The sequence below is a fragment of the Dermacentor andersoni genome, chromosome 11, assembly GCF_023375885.2.
Source record: "Dermacentor andersoni chromosome 11, qqDerAnde1_hic_scaffold, whole genome shotgun sequence".
NCBI classification, from domain to species: Eukaryota; Metazoa; Arthropoda; class Arachnida; order Ixodida; family Ixodidae; genus Dermacentor; species Dermacentor andersoni.
In genome coordinates, this window is record NC_092824.1 from 104,852,507 (window position 1) to 104,869,350 (window position 16,844).

General features: G+C 49.2%; 1 protein-coding gene across 1 annotated transcript; it reads right to left on the reverse strand.

Moving 5' to 3' along the window:
- Window positions 1-1,044: 1,044 nt before the first annotated feature.
- LOC126539004 (phospholipid scramblase 2-like) lies at window positions 1,045-15,272 on the reverse strand. The gene is made up of 5 exons (XM_050185691.2): window positions 15,178-15,272; window positions 10,015-10,605; window positions 6,444-6,661; window positions 4,875-5,204; window positions 1,045-2,134 (listed from the first exon to the last, which is right to left on the reverse strand). The coding sequence occupies exons 2-5, from the start codon at window positions 10,532-10,534 to the stop codon at window positions 2,066-2,068; spliced, it is 1,137 nt and encodes a 378-aa protein (XP_050041648.1). The 5' UTR covers window positions 10,535-10,605; window positions 15,178-15,272; the 3' UTR covers window positions 1,045-2,065.
- Window positions 15,273-16,844: the final 1,572 nt, after the last annotated feature.

Below are 16,844 nucleotides of genomic sequence, written 5' to 3' on the forward strand. Positions count from 1 at the left end.
CCCAGGTGGGTGCGACGTCTTGGGCCCACGAGACAGTCATCTCGTGGGCCGATCCGGCTGATTGTGCAGCCTATCTCGCCATTTTTGTGAGCCAGTACCGGCGACAGTGCACTCAAATTATGGACCACCGAGACGACCTGGGTTATGCGACACCGGTTATGTGCCCCTGGAGTCTGGGGTTATGTGGCATTGCATTTTAGTTCATTTCAGTGTCATAGCCTGCCTATAAAAAAAAAACTTGTTAAAAGGCCCCGTTGACGCCGACTTTGCATATTCTGCGACACGTAGCCCGACAGAATACGATGGTGAGCCGATCCGGGCGGCAGTGCAGGGCGGTGCAATGGCTCGAACTCCCGTAAGCAAGGAAGAAAGGCGCTCGTGTTTCGAGTTTCCGCGTAACAAACTTGTTTTCTCATATATTCAAATTACAATCCGACGCTATCATGTCTGCAAGTTGTGTGCAAGCCGGACTTTACGAATTTTCCGACGCGTTTTACGTCGATAAATTCAATTAGTTCAATAACGCCTGCACGCCCCGCGGAAGACCTACGTGGTTGTGCCGCGCGACGATGTTTTCAGAGTGACATCGCCGACAGCGCACACCGACGGAGGCACTGGATTTTATGCGACACGCGGCCCTTAACGCTACCGTGTTAATGCATTGTGCTATGAACACTACAGCCTATAATGGCGCCTCTTACAGATACATATGCGAACTTGGTGGCCTACCACCGCTACTACCCGGACCTTTACACGGATAGATGTAGATTCTGTTAAGGCGGACCTACAACATATGGTTTGGGATTGTCCTCGGACACCCACACAGAATAAAATAAACAAGACCGGAGAGCAGTGGGAGACCGCGTTGCTCAGCTGTGCACCGGAAGACCAACTCAAGGTAATCCGGCAGGCCGAAGATACCGCCAGGGCCCAAGGGCTCGAGGCCGTCATATAGGTAGAGAGGCCTAGGTCTCAAATCTGCTGTGCACAAATAAAGTTTATTCCTCCTCCTCCTCCTATAATCTCTACGCAACCGTTCGCCGCACAACCAATTGTCGGTAGGATGCACATGCTTGATGGAAAACAAAAAGATTTACATTATTCATACGATACACCAGTTGCTTCACATTTCGTAGACGCCAACTACAGTTCGCGATTTTTTTATTTTTCGTCATTAAACCGTAGGGTTGCGATCGGTGTGTTGTGCCGTTCTCGTGTGCGCGAATTGCACAAGAACGCTGTCGTCACTGAGCCGTCGCGACCACTAAGACAAATATATGGCTGCCTTCGAAAAAGCTTTTGAAAAATTTTGTTATACCACTATCCTCTGTTATAGTCCTCGTTTCGAGTGGTTTTATTTGGACGTCTTTCACAACACCCTGGACAGTCTCATCTCGTGCGAACTCGCAAGGTTGAGGGTTCGAATAACTTGTTGACGCATTAACGTAGCGTGAGGAGTGTCAAGCGGAAGGAAAAACATAGTCGAGGCTATTCAAAGCACGGGGTGCAATAACGAAAAAAATCTGCAGGTATACGGTACGGGCTGGGCTGACGCAAGATAGGGATAGGTGAAGATATCTACAGGAAAATGACGGGGAGAGGGTGACAGTGTTTCGGGCGCTGTAACCGTGTCTTCGTTATACGTGGACATTTACGCCGTAACCAGGTTTTACTTTTGTACTTGCTGTGCGAGCTCTCTACAATCGGCAGATATTGCATATGTTCAGACGTATGACAACAGTATTCGTGCAGTATAACACGGACCCTACAAACACGTCTTCCGCTTTTTTGTGCTTCCAGACCCACGAGAATTCTGTGCTGCTTTCACAGTAATTTAGCTGCCTCCACAAATCCAAGAAAGATATATCGCTCAAGAAACGTACCAGAAAATCAGAAACGATAGCCAGCTCGCTGTCAGCGCAATAGACGCAATTGCTGTTAGGACTGCGTTCATAAATATGCAGTCGACTGCGCAAAGGCCCCGAAGTATGCCATGGTTGCAGCCTTTCTGGGCAGTCTGGCTGTCTTTAGCAACGAATAAAAAAAATCGGTGATCTTCGAATAACTAATTTATCAAGTTGCCGGGACAATCCATGTTGTTCCGACCGGCGGAGCTCTCGAAGAACACGAAGTCCTGCGAAGATTCACAAAACCACGTCGAGTTAGTGGATTAATTCTAATCTAAGCGGTCGGAGTTATGTTTCAAAATATAGGAGATACAGATGAGGCATTGACTTGTACTGGTGTCACGCGGAGCACTTATCGCGATTGAGCCTACCCGGCTCGGCGCGAGGGCCGCGCATCCAGTGGCCGTATAATTGTGATAGCAATAAAGCTACGTAGGATATGGCATTTCAATCTGTGATACAATGCACATCAAACGTCGGAAATCTGCCTAGCATTGTAATGCCAGATTTTATTCTAGGAAGCTTATGAGAAGCGGTATTACTTTATATTTTCTGTCTGTTTTGTTGCCATAGCAATTATACGGACACTTCAAGCAAGTGTCCGCCGTCGCCGTGATGTTCCGTACGCTGTGGGTGAGAGGGAAAGCATACGAGGGCACGCTTGCAAGGGTGGCGGCTCGGTGCGCACTACCTCCTGGCGCGTGCAATGTTGGAGGTCATGTGAAGTAACGCACGCTTGGGGAGGGGAGCGGATAGCCGATCATGCGGCAACAATGTGGTTGAAATTTAGAAACAATGTCATAGTATCCATAAAGCGATGAATGCGGACGCAGCGCGCCTTACGAGGCCTTAACTTTTATGGAGAAAAGTGCAGACGAGAATTTTTCTCCGGTGTAGAGGCTAGTAAAAAACAGCTGTAGCATAGCGCGAGATATATAATACCATAGAGTCAAGGGAACTTTTCATGTTACCCGACGTGGTGGCTTAGCGGCTATGGTGTTGCGCTGCTAAACACAAGGTCGCGGGATCAAATCCGGGTCACGACGGCCACACTTAGATGGGGGCGAAACGCAGAAACGCCCGCGTGCCTTGCATTGGGTGCGCTTTAAAGAACGCCAGGTTGGGAAAATCAATCCGGACTCTCACACTGTGGTATGCCTCTCAATCGGATAGATGGTGTTTCTGGCGCGTAAAACCCCACAATTTAATTAATTTTATTTTAACTTTTCAGATTTAATAATCTAGCTCAGTGCATAGATGTATCCAAAGATTTAAGAGGCAAGCGCCACAACGCTGTTTCAAAAAGTAAGTGACGTTTCACTTCGTGAACGCGGGTGACGCGCATGCGTATGGGTGCTATAGCGCACACGACGCTATCGGCTCTCGGTGCGCCTTCACGTCTACACTGTCCGTATCGCACATCGTGTTCAAGACAGGGCTTTCACGGCCGCTCTACACGCAGCAGCTGCCGGAGTAGAACGCCCGTTGTAAACGTACATTCGTTTACTATCTAAATTACCTAGCACAGTGTCAGCGCGCACAGACAGACATGAGCATGCCATACCCGACCGCGGACACTCGCTGTCATAACGCTGGCGTGAGGAATCGCGGCAGCAGCAGCGAGCGAAGTGACCTCCGCGCTGCCTACCTCTTCGACGCAAACTAAGCGGTGAGAACGCAGCGCCCGCAAGGTTACGGGCCATCGGCCCACCTAGACTGTGCGCCCAAAGCAGATCTCTTTCAAGCGATCTGCGTGCTACAACGCCCCCTCCCCTCCTTCAATCCCACGGCACCATGGACGCGACGGAATACGGCGCGCTTCGTCCCTTTGCGCACGCCAGATTGAGCCGCCATCGTCGGCTCACCGTCGCACGCTTTCGCTCGCGCACACAGCGTACGGTGCGCGAGGTCGATGTTATCACGATACGAACCCGATGCGTATGCATCGCAAAGAAAACCTGCACCAACTGCCCGAGGAGGTCAACCCAACGCGCACCTCCCTACCTTCCTATTCCGCGACGCTTTGTCTTGTTTCTCCATCCCCACTTCGGGCAATGTTATTTACACGTTCTCTCTCTCTTTCTCCCCCCCCCTCTCTCTCTCTCTCTCTCTAATGTGACGAGATTCCCTTATTTCATCCGCACATAATTTTGCAATTTGACACTCCTAAACGTAACTCATTAAAAAGGATACTCGTATGATTATTAGCCTAGTGGGCGAGCACCACGCAACGGAACGGCGTGTTCATTCGACTTCGTGGCAAGGCAAACTGGGAAATATCGTCGCGTAATCTAGAAATATTCCTTGAGGAACGGCAACCAGGGGGAACTCGCGAATGATTGCACTCGACGGCACAGTGATACCACGATTGCCTGTACGATCCCTTGGACGGCATTCTCCGTTGTTCACTTTTAGAGGTTACGATTGCTTTCGCGAGATTTCAGCGCTACCACAGCCCTCCACGCGAGTGTTCGCTTATCGAACACGTTCCTCGCACTGTGCCAAGACGGCGAGTCCTTGGCAATGTGCCAGGAACGCTGTCCCCAGTTCGCTTTCACGCGAATTACGCTATAGTCACTCGAAACATCCCGAAAGTAATTGTCTTCTCGAAAGTGAACTACGGACAATGCTGTCGCTGCAGGGGGACAGTCCTATGCCACCAGTGTTGTTCTCAGTTCGTTCGATCGCCCGCTGTTAAGCTCCATGGATCTGGTGTGAGTGAGTGTGAACTATGCTGCCGTCCACTCTCAGTCACCCGCCACTGCTACTCACTGGCCGTGGGGTTCCGCTGCTCAGCACGAGGTCGCCGGTGCGACTGCACGGCAGCGGTGGCCGCATATCGATGGAGGCTAAATGCGAGAATGCTGGTGTACTTAGCTTTCAGTGTTAGGAAAGAATCGCCAGGTCGTCAACATTAGTAGCCCTCCAGCGCGCCAGCAATGCGGAATCAATCAATCAACCACTCACAATTATAAAGACCGCGCCGAGCAGCACGGCCTTAATCTTCACGTCCAAGTCCATGGGGAACGTGACCGTGAAGTTGTCGGCGTCGGTGAAGGCCTCCCTGAACGCTCCGGTCCAGGTCTTCGTTATCGCGCCCAGCTTGTTGACGCCGTCCGTGGCTAAGATATCGAAGACCACGTCCTGGCAACAGATGGACGTTGTGCAGAAGGGGCCCTTGACTAGCAGGACAACGTTCCCCTGGCTGTCCAGAATCGAGAAGTTCGGGTATATGATCGTGCACTCCATCCGGATGGAGCCCATCGAAGCACCGGATGCATCGCGCACGTCCATTTCCTGCGCCCAAGAATAATAGTACCTGTTTATTTAACGTGCCCAGAAACAACCCTAACGTGTGAGAGCTGGCGCACGGATATTACCTACAATTTACCTTCAAGAACATGTAATTAAAGACAGGGGCAAAACACATTAAACAATAAACGACAATTCGTCTTCGTTTTAGCAGCAAGTTTTATTATCGTGCCCAGAAATACCTGGTAGCCTAGGTAATGGCGCACGTGAGAACTGATATAACGTATACACACATATAAAGGGTTATCATTTTTAAATTTTCCATGTGCCAGATAGCATAATTATTCTTCTTGAACTGGGTTATTCGAAGAGGTAGACATGTACGAGAAATCGAAACACATATTCAACTTATAACAGACGCTAACTAATTGCTGACTAGCCGTTTTTGACAAAATTTTCTGTACATTTCTGCCCCGATGCGATGTGCAATGTAAGGCAATGATAGTGCTCAACCTTAACAGCTTACGAACAACGACGCACAACAATGCCTCGACCAAACAGGTCTCCCTGTGTGTTTTCTGAACTACGCAGACAAACGGCAGTGGTGCACGCAAAGTAACGCTTAACATGAACTCACCACTCTCGTATTGAACTGAACGCTGAAGAAATTACACATTCTCCGCCAACAGCAGCGCCAACTATCGCCAATCAAAGCAAACAGCATCAGAAGCTCCGCTTACATCGATTCCCACAGTGCGTGGGATCCGCATAATCTTCTTTAGAAATTGCCGAAACGCACCGTGCCGTTCTTTGAACCTAAATTTATCCACTTTGTCCGCAAGCGCTGTTCTGTGCAGTGGTAGCGCTTTCTTGCCTTCTTACGTTGCCTTTTTACTCTCCCACACTAGCGTCTCCCCTTCCCTCCTCCCCCCCCCCCCCCCACCTTGTATCGGAGCTGCAGGTGAAGAGTGGCAAGGCTGTTCACTCCTTTCGTGGCTGCGTCGTGTCTGCCCATTCTCTGCCTCCTCTCCCTACCTCCTCTTTACCATTATGTCTACCTCTTCTCTGGACTGTTGCACCGTAGTACGAAGGTAAGCGATGCCTTTGTTAGGGATAATCTACTATGTAGGAAGGTCACGGAAGGTATTGTTGCGATGCCTGCAGGGTATCCTAGAGGGCATTGCGGGGACTCGATGAAAGTTTCCGCGATTCGGAAAGGATGCGTAGCAAGTTCTACAACTGAACAGCTCTAGCCTTACCGTACAATGGACAATATGTACGTGCCTGGAGGCAGCACCAACAAAGGCTGCAGTTGCAGCGAAGTGGCCGGAAAAGCCGCAACACTTCGACGTTGCGGTAGTCGAGCAGCGACAACTGGAATGGTCGGATGGTGCCGCAGAAGCATCGGCTCAATAGGTCACTCTGCTCGAGCGCCATGAAGACGAACTGGCCCATGCTGTTCTTCACAACGTACTTGTTCTGCTGCTCGAACGGAATCAACACTGTACGAGTTGAACACATGAGCGTCAGTGTGCAATCTGACTCTGCCAACGTTCCTCTTGTCAGCTCTCTTGAGAAGGTAAATAGCGGCAGTCACTGATTCAAAGCGTAAAGGAAGAAACTATATTGACACGGGTACTTTATCTTTTACCGTAATGTTTCACTGGCTATAGCAAATGTTAGACGTTATCGCTCAGTGCAAGACGCGCCCTTCTGTTTCGGAGGTTTCCCGTGCGTTATCGCTGGCTCTATCTGTTGCCTATGTTGTCGCTGGGCCTTGTGTAATCAGATTACGCGCGCCACGCGAATGGTGGGGTACACTCTGGAACTTGCGCGAGAACCGGCGATTGCGCTGGAAGGTTCACTGAGCCGTGCATAAATAGCCGACGCTTCGGATTTCGCGGAGTTTCGACGATCGACGAGTGTGCTTGCGTTATCATTGTCTTGAGAGTGACTTCTTTTGCTGGGCATAGGTTGGAGTTAAAAACATCGCATCTTTCTGGGCAACCTTATGAAGGCTACGGAGATAAAGTGCGAGCAAGCGAGAGCGCTTGGGAAAGGAGTCCCACAATTTCATCCACGTTATAGTTTAATCTGGAGCACTGAAAACGTAAACTCATTTACAACACCTAAGAAAAAAACTCAATGCCCTTCCACTCTGTGAAGGATGACGACCAATCGAAGCTGTGCGTGTGGTTCCCTCAATGGCGAACTGCACTTCGTCACCGCTGGTCGGCCTGGTATTGTGCACTATCTTCGGGATCGGCCCACGCATAAAAAATTGTTGGTCAAGCCACGGACGCGATCCGCTAAATCCTAGCCATAGACAGCTTCGCTGCAAGAACCCACCACTGAGTATTGAATCCGTTACAGGCTTTTCCCTTCTGCGGTCTTTGAAAATTCGGAACCGTCGCACCTGGACTACTGCGTCGATTGAGCGTCTGTTCCAGGAAACAAAGTGTTCTCAAACGCTGCCGGACTACTTGGCGCAGTAACACACGTGCAGGAGCTCCGGGCCCTTAGCTTTCCATTCATTGCCACACAAAGTAGTCCGTTGGCGTACGGCGTGACATTATGGATTCGTGCTCTGCAGAGCACAAATCCACACTGTCACGCTGTACACCAAGGGACAACATTGGGTGGGTTGTGTAGGCTGCAGTATAGCCTACTTTACGGAAGCGCTTTGGGTGCCGCTGTATTTGGCTGTTAATTCTGTCACTCTCTGTCTGTAACAACCAAATTTGCCATAGTATTATGCAGTCGATTCGTATGGCTGAAAATTGTCCTCCGGATGAATTCAGTGTCCCCCGACCACGTTATTCGACATAAGTTTGCACAAAAACTGGGAAATTGTTGATCTAACAGCCCATCATCGCGGTGCCCACGATTCAAAAAAAAGATTCTAAGGGTCCCAAAGGGCCACATACTGCCAATGATCAAATCATATTTACTTGCAATTCCTAGTATTTGCACTCCTGCGTTTCGTCTTGTGTATGAAATTCTTTGGGCGTCAAATGTACCATCAGCAATTTTCAGTGCTTGCTTGCGCCCTTTGTTACGTGCGGTGCGAGCAAGCTCTCACCGTGGACACCGTCATTTTCTCAAGAACAAAAGCTGCTCTACGATGTGAACGACCGAGTCGCAATATCACAGTGTTGCCTGTTGTGGCCTCCGAGACGCGTGCACAGTCGCTGACATTCCCAAATTAGTACGCTCAGGAAACCTACAAAATGTTGCCAAGTGCGAAGGTTGCGCGATACCTCAGTTGTTACCGCGTCCACATCCCAAGTACGTATCAGAGAGTTTTAGATTGTCCCAAAATTATTGCTGCTGACAAGAATAGCGGGTTACCGGTGCTGCGCACGGCACCAGCATAAGGCCACTGGAGTGTGATACGCGCCGCGCGACCCCTTTCTCTTCTTCCCCGAGCTGCCGATTGGCTAGTCGCGGTCACGTGATCTACTCCCGCCATGAATAGTCTTCCCCACGACGGAGCCGGCGCGCTCGCGAAGCAATCGGTGGCATGTATCGACAGGGATGTGTTTTGTGTTTTTCTTTTTCTTTTTTTTTTACCGTTTAAGGCCGTAAAACTGTTTCGCATTGAAATAAAGCGAGGACAAATGCACCTGGACCACGCTTTCGGCGGCGGCAACCGCCGAGAACTTGAAAGCAGGACTTTTTGGCACATACTAAAGTCACCCGATTTCTTGTTTTGCATAAGTGCTTTTTGCAAAATCGAACGCAATTCCAAACGGAAGCAAGGACAGCAACACAGAGATTTGTGCTTCCACCCGGATCTAACTTGAATAAGTCATTTACACCCGCGACCTTGAGAGGCAATTTAGCGTTTCCACAAATAAAATGTTTGAAAGAAACGACTATACACTAGCATAGAGTTACAGTATATGCTAGAGTACTCCAGTTCTTAATCGAGAAGAAATAGACCTAACTATACGGCGTTAAGGTAAAAGCAGACAAATTCAGCCTTGTTATCGCAATGAAATATGCAGCTTTACAACAGGAAGATGAACATAGAGGTAATCGATGAAGCCGTAGCTAGGCCGATTTCAGAAGCCGCAATTTAAGTGGGAGGTAAGGCACCAAGATCACTAATAGTTAAAGCTCTCTTAAGCAACAAAGTTCATAATTAAAAAAGACAATAAAGCCAGATTAGATCGGCGCTAACTCAAGAGTTCAAGCTTTAGTCTGCTATTTACTGTTCAAAGTAAGCTTGGTAATCCGTGTTAAAAAAGTCAATCGAGGGACCTACAATGAAAGACGTTGCGGAAAAATGGATAGTATCCTTTAAGTGCCGTTCTAACTTCGTTTAGCGGATTCTTTTTTCTCGATGACTTTTCTGTCGGACAAATGAGGCATTGGTTGAATTACCGCGTGCGCGAACACTCAAATGAGGTCAGTCAGCAAGAAAGGTAACCACGCGTCATTGCACGGCGTTTAAAGTGGCTGTGAGCAACTTTTTTTTTCTAGATTACGCCATATTGTGAAACTATCATGATGAGCGCGCACGACTAATCTCTGACACCCTCCACATCGACAAGAGCGGTGATGCTGGTATAAGCTTTCCTCGCAATTTTATTCTTTCCGAAGGAAATTTCGCCCTAACCGGAGAGATTGCATACTTGCTTTACTACCACGCTTGCTCCCTTGACGTGTTTTCGCGTTTTTTTCTTGCAAAGCGGTGTACTTATATGTGCTGCTTCAAAAAAAAGTGAACGCTTCGCTGCTAGTCAGGGCTGTTATGTATGACACATTCTCACGCCCTGTAATTTTGCGCGGTTTCCGATCGAGTCTGCGTCTCGCCCGCCAATCGACCGCACCGGGGAGCGACACGTACTTTCCAGGATCTGGATAGCTTGGTGGACAAGCAGTTGGTCGATCTGGGCCAGGTATTCCAGACCCGCGGGGCAACCCTGGATAGCCGGCAAGGCCGACGGCGCCAGTCCCAGCGTTGGCATTTGAACGTAGGGTCCGCGCCGCGCGTTGATAGGGCCGCCAGCCATCGGCATTCCGGCCATGGGCATTCCTGCCATGGGCATTCCTGCCATGGGCATTCCAGTCATGGGCATTCCAGTCATGGGCATTCCGGTCATGGGCATTCCGGTCATGGGCATTCCGGTCATGGGCATTCCGGTCATGGGCATTCCTGTCATGGGCATCCCGGTCATGGGCATCCCTGCCATGGGCATTCCGGTCATGGGCATTCCGGTCATGGGCATTCCGGTCATGGGCATTCCGGTCATTCCGGTAGTCGGCACGAACGCCGTGGGCGGCCGCGCCTGCGATCCTCCAGGCGCTGATGCCGGTGCCGGGACATCTTGTGGTGGTGGTGGCTGTGATGCCGGCCGCGACGCCATCGCGGATGCTCTTTGTTCCCAGGAAAGCCCGTCAGCGGGTGAACGCCTTCGGCAGCTCCTTCGCAGGGTAGCTGCGGTGTGAAAGCGCGCATTGAGGAGACGACATGGGGAAATGTGCTCGCTCCGTACGCGCCATTTTCGGTCATTTGCCTGGCGTAAGACCAAGTGTCGCTGAGCGTTAAAGCGAGACAGTAAAGACCTCTCTTTAGTGGTTGAGTACAACTCAATACTTATTCAGTTAAGGCTCCTTCCACCATCTTGCGTGTTTCTTTGTTTATTCGACACCACGTGTGCATCAGCAATCGATGATCCCGGAGCGCTAGTCGATCCGCATGATCGAACGCTGATAGCAATCACTGTACGGAAGCCATACGTGGCGACGTATTTACACAGGATAGCAATACGACGAAATAGCGGATAAATATACTTCACATGTAGGTATATTGTATAACAGATAGCGTGACCTCAGATAGCATTCACCGTGCGTGTGAACCAAACGACTTCTGCGTTTCACTGGAAGCAGGCGAGTTCCTAGCGACTGCAGGCAGCTCCTTGGAAGCGCGACCGTGTTTTTTTTTTTCTTAAAGTCAGAGCATACGGCACTGCGCCTCCGGCTTTCCTAATAAGACGCCATTCAAACTGGGCAGCCTCTTTTCACGTGTGCCTGGTGAGTGATCAACGGCGTTTGCCGTCTCGAAGGCGTCTTATGAGAGACGCCATTGCTAGGGGCTCCGGATTAATTTTGACCGCCACGTGGTTCTTCAAAAGGCACGGCACGCGACCACTGCGGCATTCCTGCCCGATCAGAATGCGGCTGGTATAGCCGTGGTCCGAGGTCGCAGGATCGAATCCCGGCCACGGCGGCCGCATTTCGATGGGGGCGAAATGCGAAAACACCCGTGTACTTAGATTTAGGTGCACGTTAAAGAACCCCAGGTGGTCTAAATTTCCGGAGTCCCCCACTACGGCGTGCCTCATAATCAGAAAGTGGTTTTGGCACGTAAAGCCCCATAATTTAATTTTCAATAGCCGTGGTCGAAAATGCAAAGTCACGGCGCCTTCAGTGGAGCACAGCGACTGAGCGAACGCGGCTAGTTTTATTCATTTCTAGCCCAAAGGCCTCGAAGGCATCGATTTGCCCCGTTGCTCGGAAAATTAAGAAAGCAATAAAAACAGTAACAAACCATATAATCAGAAAATGGAAGCATGTATAATGTGTGTGTGATGACACATTGCGTGCGTTATACCGTTATTTGGTGATTTTGACTATAATAAGTACACTAGCGCAAGAAAATAAAGAAACCTACGCAATCTTTACTTGGTTCCCTTCAACCCACTCTTACCCCTTCGGTTCTTCGTGCATTCGAGAGCTGGCAGCCCCAAATTGGGTGCAGTGCTTGTCGAGAGGAAAGCCACTGTTCCGGGAGCCACGGAGCTACAGCTTCCCCATAACATGGCTGCTAAGCACGAGGTCGTGGGATCGAATCCCGGCCACGGCGGCCGCATTTCGATGGGGCGAAATGCGAAAACACCCGTCTATTTAGGTTTAGGTGCACGTTAAAGAACCCCAGGTGGGCAAATTTCCGGAGTCCCCCACTACAGCGTGCCTCATAATCAAAAAGTGGTTTTGGCACGTAAAACCCCATAATTCATTCATTCCCCATAAGGTGACACGAATGACGTCGCTCATGTGGCCAAGTTGCGTGCTTTAACGCTATAGTCTTGGCTTGACATTACAAACGATTACTCTTTAAAAAAACGTGCAGCGCGTCCTTGTTGTTAAAACTATAGGCTCAACGCGTTTCGGTCCGCCCCGGTAGCCAACGTATCAAACTTTCGAGCGCGGATTTCAGAAAGAGGTGTTCTGACGATGCATTCGCATTTCTTGTGCAGGCATTTTTGTTCCCGGCGGTCTATCGTAAAAGAGGTCAAATTATTGACGTAGACAATATAAGCATGTCTCGCACGCTTGACAACTTCCGGTAATAACTTCCCCGAATAAACTTCCGGTCTTTGTGTACTAGACTTTGCCGAGTGTAAAATTTTCCTTCCTCCTGCGTTCAATGCCTGTAACGCCTACACACGCACAAATAAAAAAAAATTAGCGGTATCCATCTTACAATGACTGTCGACGACAATGCGTTTAGCGTCGAATCAATCAATCAATCGATCAATCAATCAGCATCAGCCTGTTTTTTCCACTGCAGGACGAAGGCCTCTCCCTGCGATCTCCAATTGCCCCTGACCTGCGCCAACCGATTCCAACTAGCGGCCGCGAATTTTCTAATTTCATTGCTCCACCTAGTCGTTTGTCCTCGACTGCGTTTTCCTTCTCTTGGTACCCATTCTGTAGCCCTAAGGGTCCAACGGTTATCTAACCGGCGCATTACATGACCTGCCCAGCTCCATTTTTCCCCCTCTTGATGTCAATTAGAATATCGTCTATATCCGTTAGCTCTCTGATCCAAACCGCTCTCTTTCTGTCTCTTAACGTTATGCCTAACAATCTTCGTTCCATCGCTCTTTGCGCGGTCCTTAACTTGGTCTCAGGCTTGTTTGTCAGCCTCCAAGTTTCAGCCCAATATGTCAGCAGTGGTAAAATGCACTGATTATAGCGACGTAACGTATTGCCACCGTCGAAGCGAGTCGTGCGCGAGGCGTGTAAATGCGGCAACTTGTAATTGCGGTAATTTGTAAATGCGGCAACTTGTAAATGCGGCAACTTGTAAATGCGGCAACTTGTAAATGCGGCAACTTGTAAATGCGGCAACTTGTAAATGCGGCAACTTGTAAATGCGGCAACTTGTAAATGCGGCAACTTGTAAATGCGGCAACTTGTAAATGCGGCAACTTGTAAATGCGGCAACTTGTAAATGCGGCAACTTGTAAATGCGGCAACTTGTTACTGCGGCAACTTGTTACTGCGGCAACTTGTTACTGCGGCAACTTGTTACTGCGGCAACTTGTTACTGCGGCAACTTGTTACTGCGGCAACTTGTTACTGCGGCAACTTGTAAATGCGGCAACTTGTAAATGCGGCAACTTGTTACTGCGGCAACTTGTTACTGCGGCAACTTGTTACTGCGGCAACTTGTTACTGCGGCAACTTGTTACTGCGGCAACTTGTTACTGCGGCAACTTGTTACTGCGGCAACTTGTAAATGCGGCAACTTGTAAATGCGGCAACTTGTAAATGCGGCAACTTGTTACTGCGGCAACTTGTTACTGCGGCAACTTGTTACTGCGGCAACTTGTTACTGCGGCAACTTGTTACTGCGGCAACTTGTAAATGCGGCAACTTGTAAATGCGGCAACTTGTAAATGCGGCAACTTGTAAATGCGGCAACTTGTGAATGCGGCAACTTGTTACTGCGGCAACTTGTTACTGCGGCAACTTGTAAATGCTGCAATTTTTAAATGCGGCAACTTGTAAATGCGGCAACTTGTAAATGCGGCAACTTGTAAATGCGGCAACTTGTAAATGCGGCCACCCATCCACACTCGCCCTGTCTGGTTAAGTGTGTTTTACCACCGTACACACGCACAGCACGGTCGGCCACGACTAAGAGTTCCCTTATTCCAGAAGCCTCGTGTCCGGGTTGGTGTCACCCAGTGGGTGCACCACACACGACAGACGCAGCGGGCGAAATAGTTATGGCGAGTGGAGTGATGCCCGAGGCTAAATACTGGCGCCGTATGAGAACACTAGTTGCAATCTGAAGCACCAATAGGCATTTTGCAAGACACCCTTCGTTGAAGGTCTATCCTCCATCTGGCGAGTCGTTTGCAGTAGTGCCGGAAGTACGAGGCGTACGCAAGTGGATATTCTTGCGCAGCGCAGTTCCCGGTGTACGAAATAGCGGAGTAAGAAACACGCGTATTCGACACTCAATTGTAGTAAACACAGTCTCATTTTACAATGGTGTAATGAAAGAAAGTAAAGGAAAGCAGGATTATGTAAAGATTGAGTAAACTGTACTCGGGGTCTGCATAAGCTTTCAACAGAGAAACAACTATCAAATTACCTCGGCAGTCGTTTTGTATCACAGAGGAAGTAATCCATGGCAGAGCAAACTCCCTTGAGATAGAAGTGTAGCCGAACGTTGAAGCCGCGAGAGAAAGGGTAATTGCTGAATTGAGAGTAATAGAGGACTGCAATGAAACGCAGAGATATTTCGCCGGGATTCGAGCTGTCGCCTATACATATTTATTCTGCATGAAAGGTGGAATCAAGAATGGAAAAACCCTAGGAGAGAGCGAAAAAGAAGATGGACGAGATAGGTGGACTTGCGGTATTTCGATGTGCCGCGATGTAGAAATGAACTTCGGTCATTCTGACGCGTATAAAATATTTCTTAGAGCTTGCGAAATAAGCCAACGACCTTAAAATGCGCAGGTGTGTTTAAAGCCCCCACGATGTCTAAAAAAAGCGCTTAAAGTGCTTCTTCGACAGCGGTGTGCTTTACCGTGAGCGTTACCGGCTTTTGGTTCGAATGTCCAACCGAGACGGGGTGCCCAACGAGCCTGAGCAGTTGGACATTCAGGCTCGATGGGCATTCCACCTAGGATGGACATCCATGCTCTGAATCAGCGATGCCGAGCTTCACTGTACGCGGCAAAAATATCAATGGTACTGCGCTCACCCGGACGGCTCGACAGCGGGTCTCGTCGTGCTGCAGCTGCCGGTGGTCGTGTGGACCCGTCCGCCTGCGGCCGCGTTCGGGGCGAGCTGCCGGGCCCGTTCCACGCGAGCCCCGTGCCAGCGCGAGGTGCGATGATGGCGATGGCGATGATACGTGAACATGGCACGTACCCACCACATCGGAGAAGGAACCAAGAATCGGAGCTGGAAACGCGCCGACAGAGCAGGCAGACCCAACGCAAGCAGCAGTTGCAAAGGGCACAAGCACGTAGCAGCTGGCAGTCCGCGCCACGTGGATATAGGCGGAGTATGACAGAACGTTTTTTGATTGGTACGATACTTCGCCGACGCTTGGAAATAACCAAATTAACTTTTTTTCATTCCGTCTAAGTAGATAATTAGTCTTAATTAATGAATTTTTCAGATATTGTAGTTCGATGAAAAGTGTCAAGGAGAAAATTGTAGAGCAACATGAAAAATTCGCAATACAGCTTTCGCTTGCTCAATGCGCGCTACATAAAAGTGTTCTTGAGCGTGTGAAAGAAACCCGCAAATACACGCAAAGTTGCCGCGAGACTGGCCGCTCGAGGCTCTTTGCGAGTATTCGCGTCCGTCACGTAAGACAAATCGCTATAAAGACATTAATTCATAAAACGAAATAAATTTGAAGGGACAAACGTTGGTGGTGAGTTTCGAACCTACCACCCAACGCCCAGAAGCCGAGGGTCTTACACATTGGCACAAGGATCCAAGTTTGCAGAAAGCGAATATATCTGAACCACATGGTTGTGTTGCACCGGCAGTACAAAACAAATGTCAATGGAGAATTGTTTTTATGAAGGCATTGTTGAAGGATTCAGTGATGGTAGAATGACAGCTACCTCAGGACCACTATAACGCCGACTTGGAGCATTGACATCAAGAAAATGCCGATTTTGCAAAAAAGTAATGCCAAGCACGCCACATCCCCGATTCATTTCGGTGGTCACGGGATGTGCCTTGTTTGGCACGAAGTGACACCGATCTCTGATGGTTCATGCTCTTCAGGTCGCGTACTACAGACAGATAAGCAGGCAGTGAGTTGATAACATGAGAAGCCAACAAACACTGACACCAAGGACAACATAGGGGAAATTACTTGTGCTTAATAAATGGAATGAAGAAACGATAAATTAATGGAAATTAAAGTGGATGAAAAAACAACTTGCCGCAGGTGGGAACCGAACGCACAACCTTCGCATTTCGCGTGCGATGCTCTACCAATTGAGCTACCGCGGCGCTGTTTCCCCATCCACTTTCTTGGGTATTTATGTGTACTAGTAGAACCCTGGGAGTGTTAGCCAGCGCCAACCTGCGCATTACATGACCTGCCCAGCTCCATTTCTTTTTTCTTGATGTCAATTAGAATATCGTCTATACCCGTTTGCTCTCTGATCCAAACCACTCTCTCCGTCTCTTAACGTTATGTCTAGCAATCTTCGTTCCATCGCTCTTTGCGCGGTCCTTAACTTGTTTTCAAGCTGCTTTGTTAGCCTCCAAGTTCCTGCCCCATATGTCAGCACTAGTAAAATGCACTGATTGTACACCTTCCTTTTCAATGATAATGGCAAGCTTGGAGTCAGGACCTGGCAATGTCTGTCGTATGCGATCCAACCCATTTTTATTTTT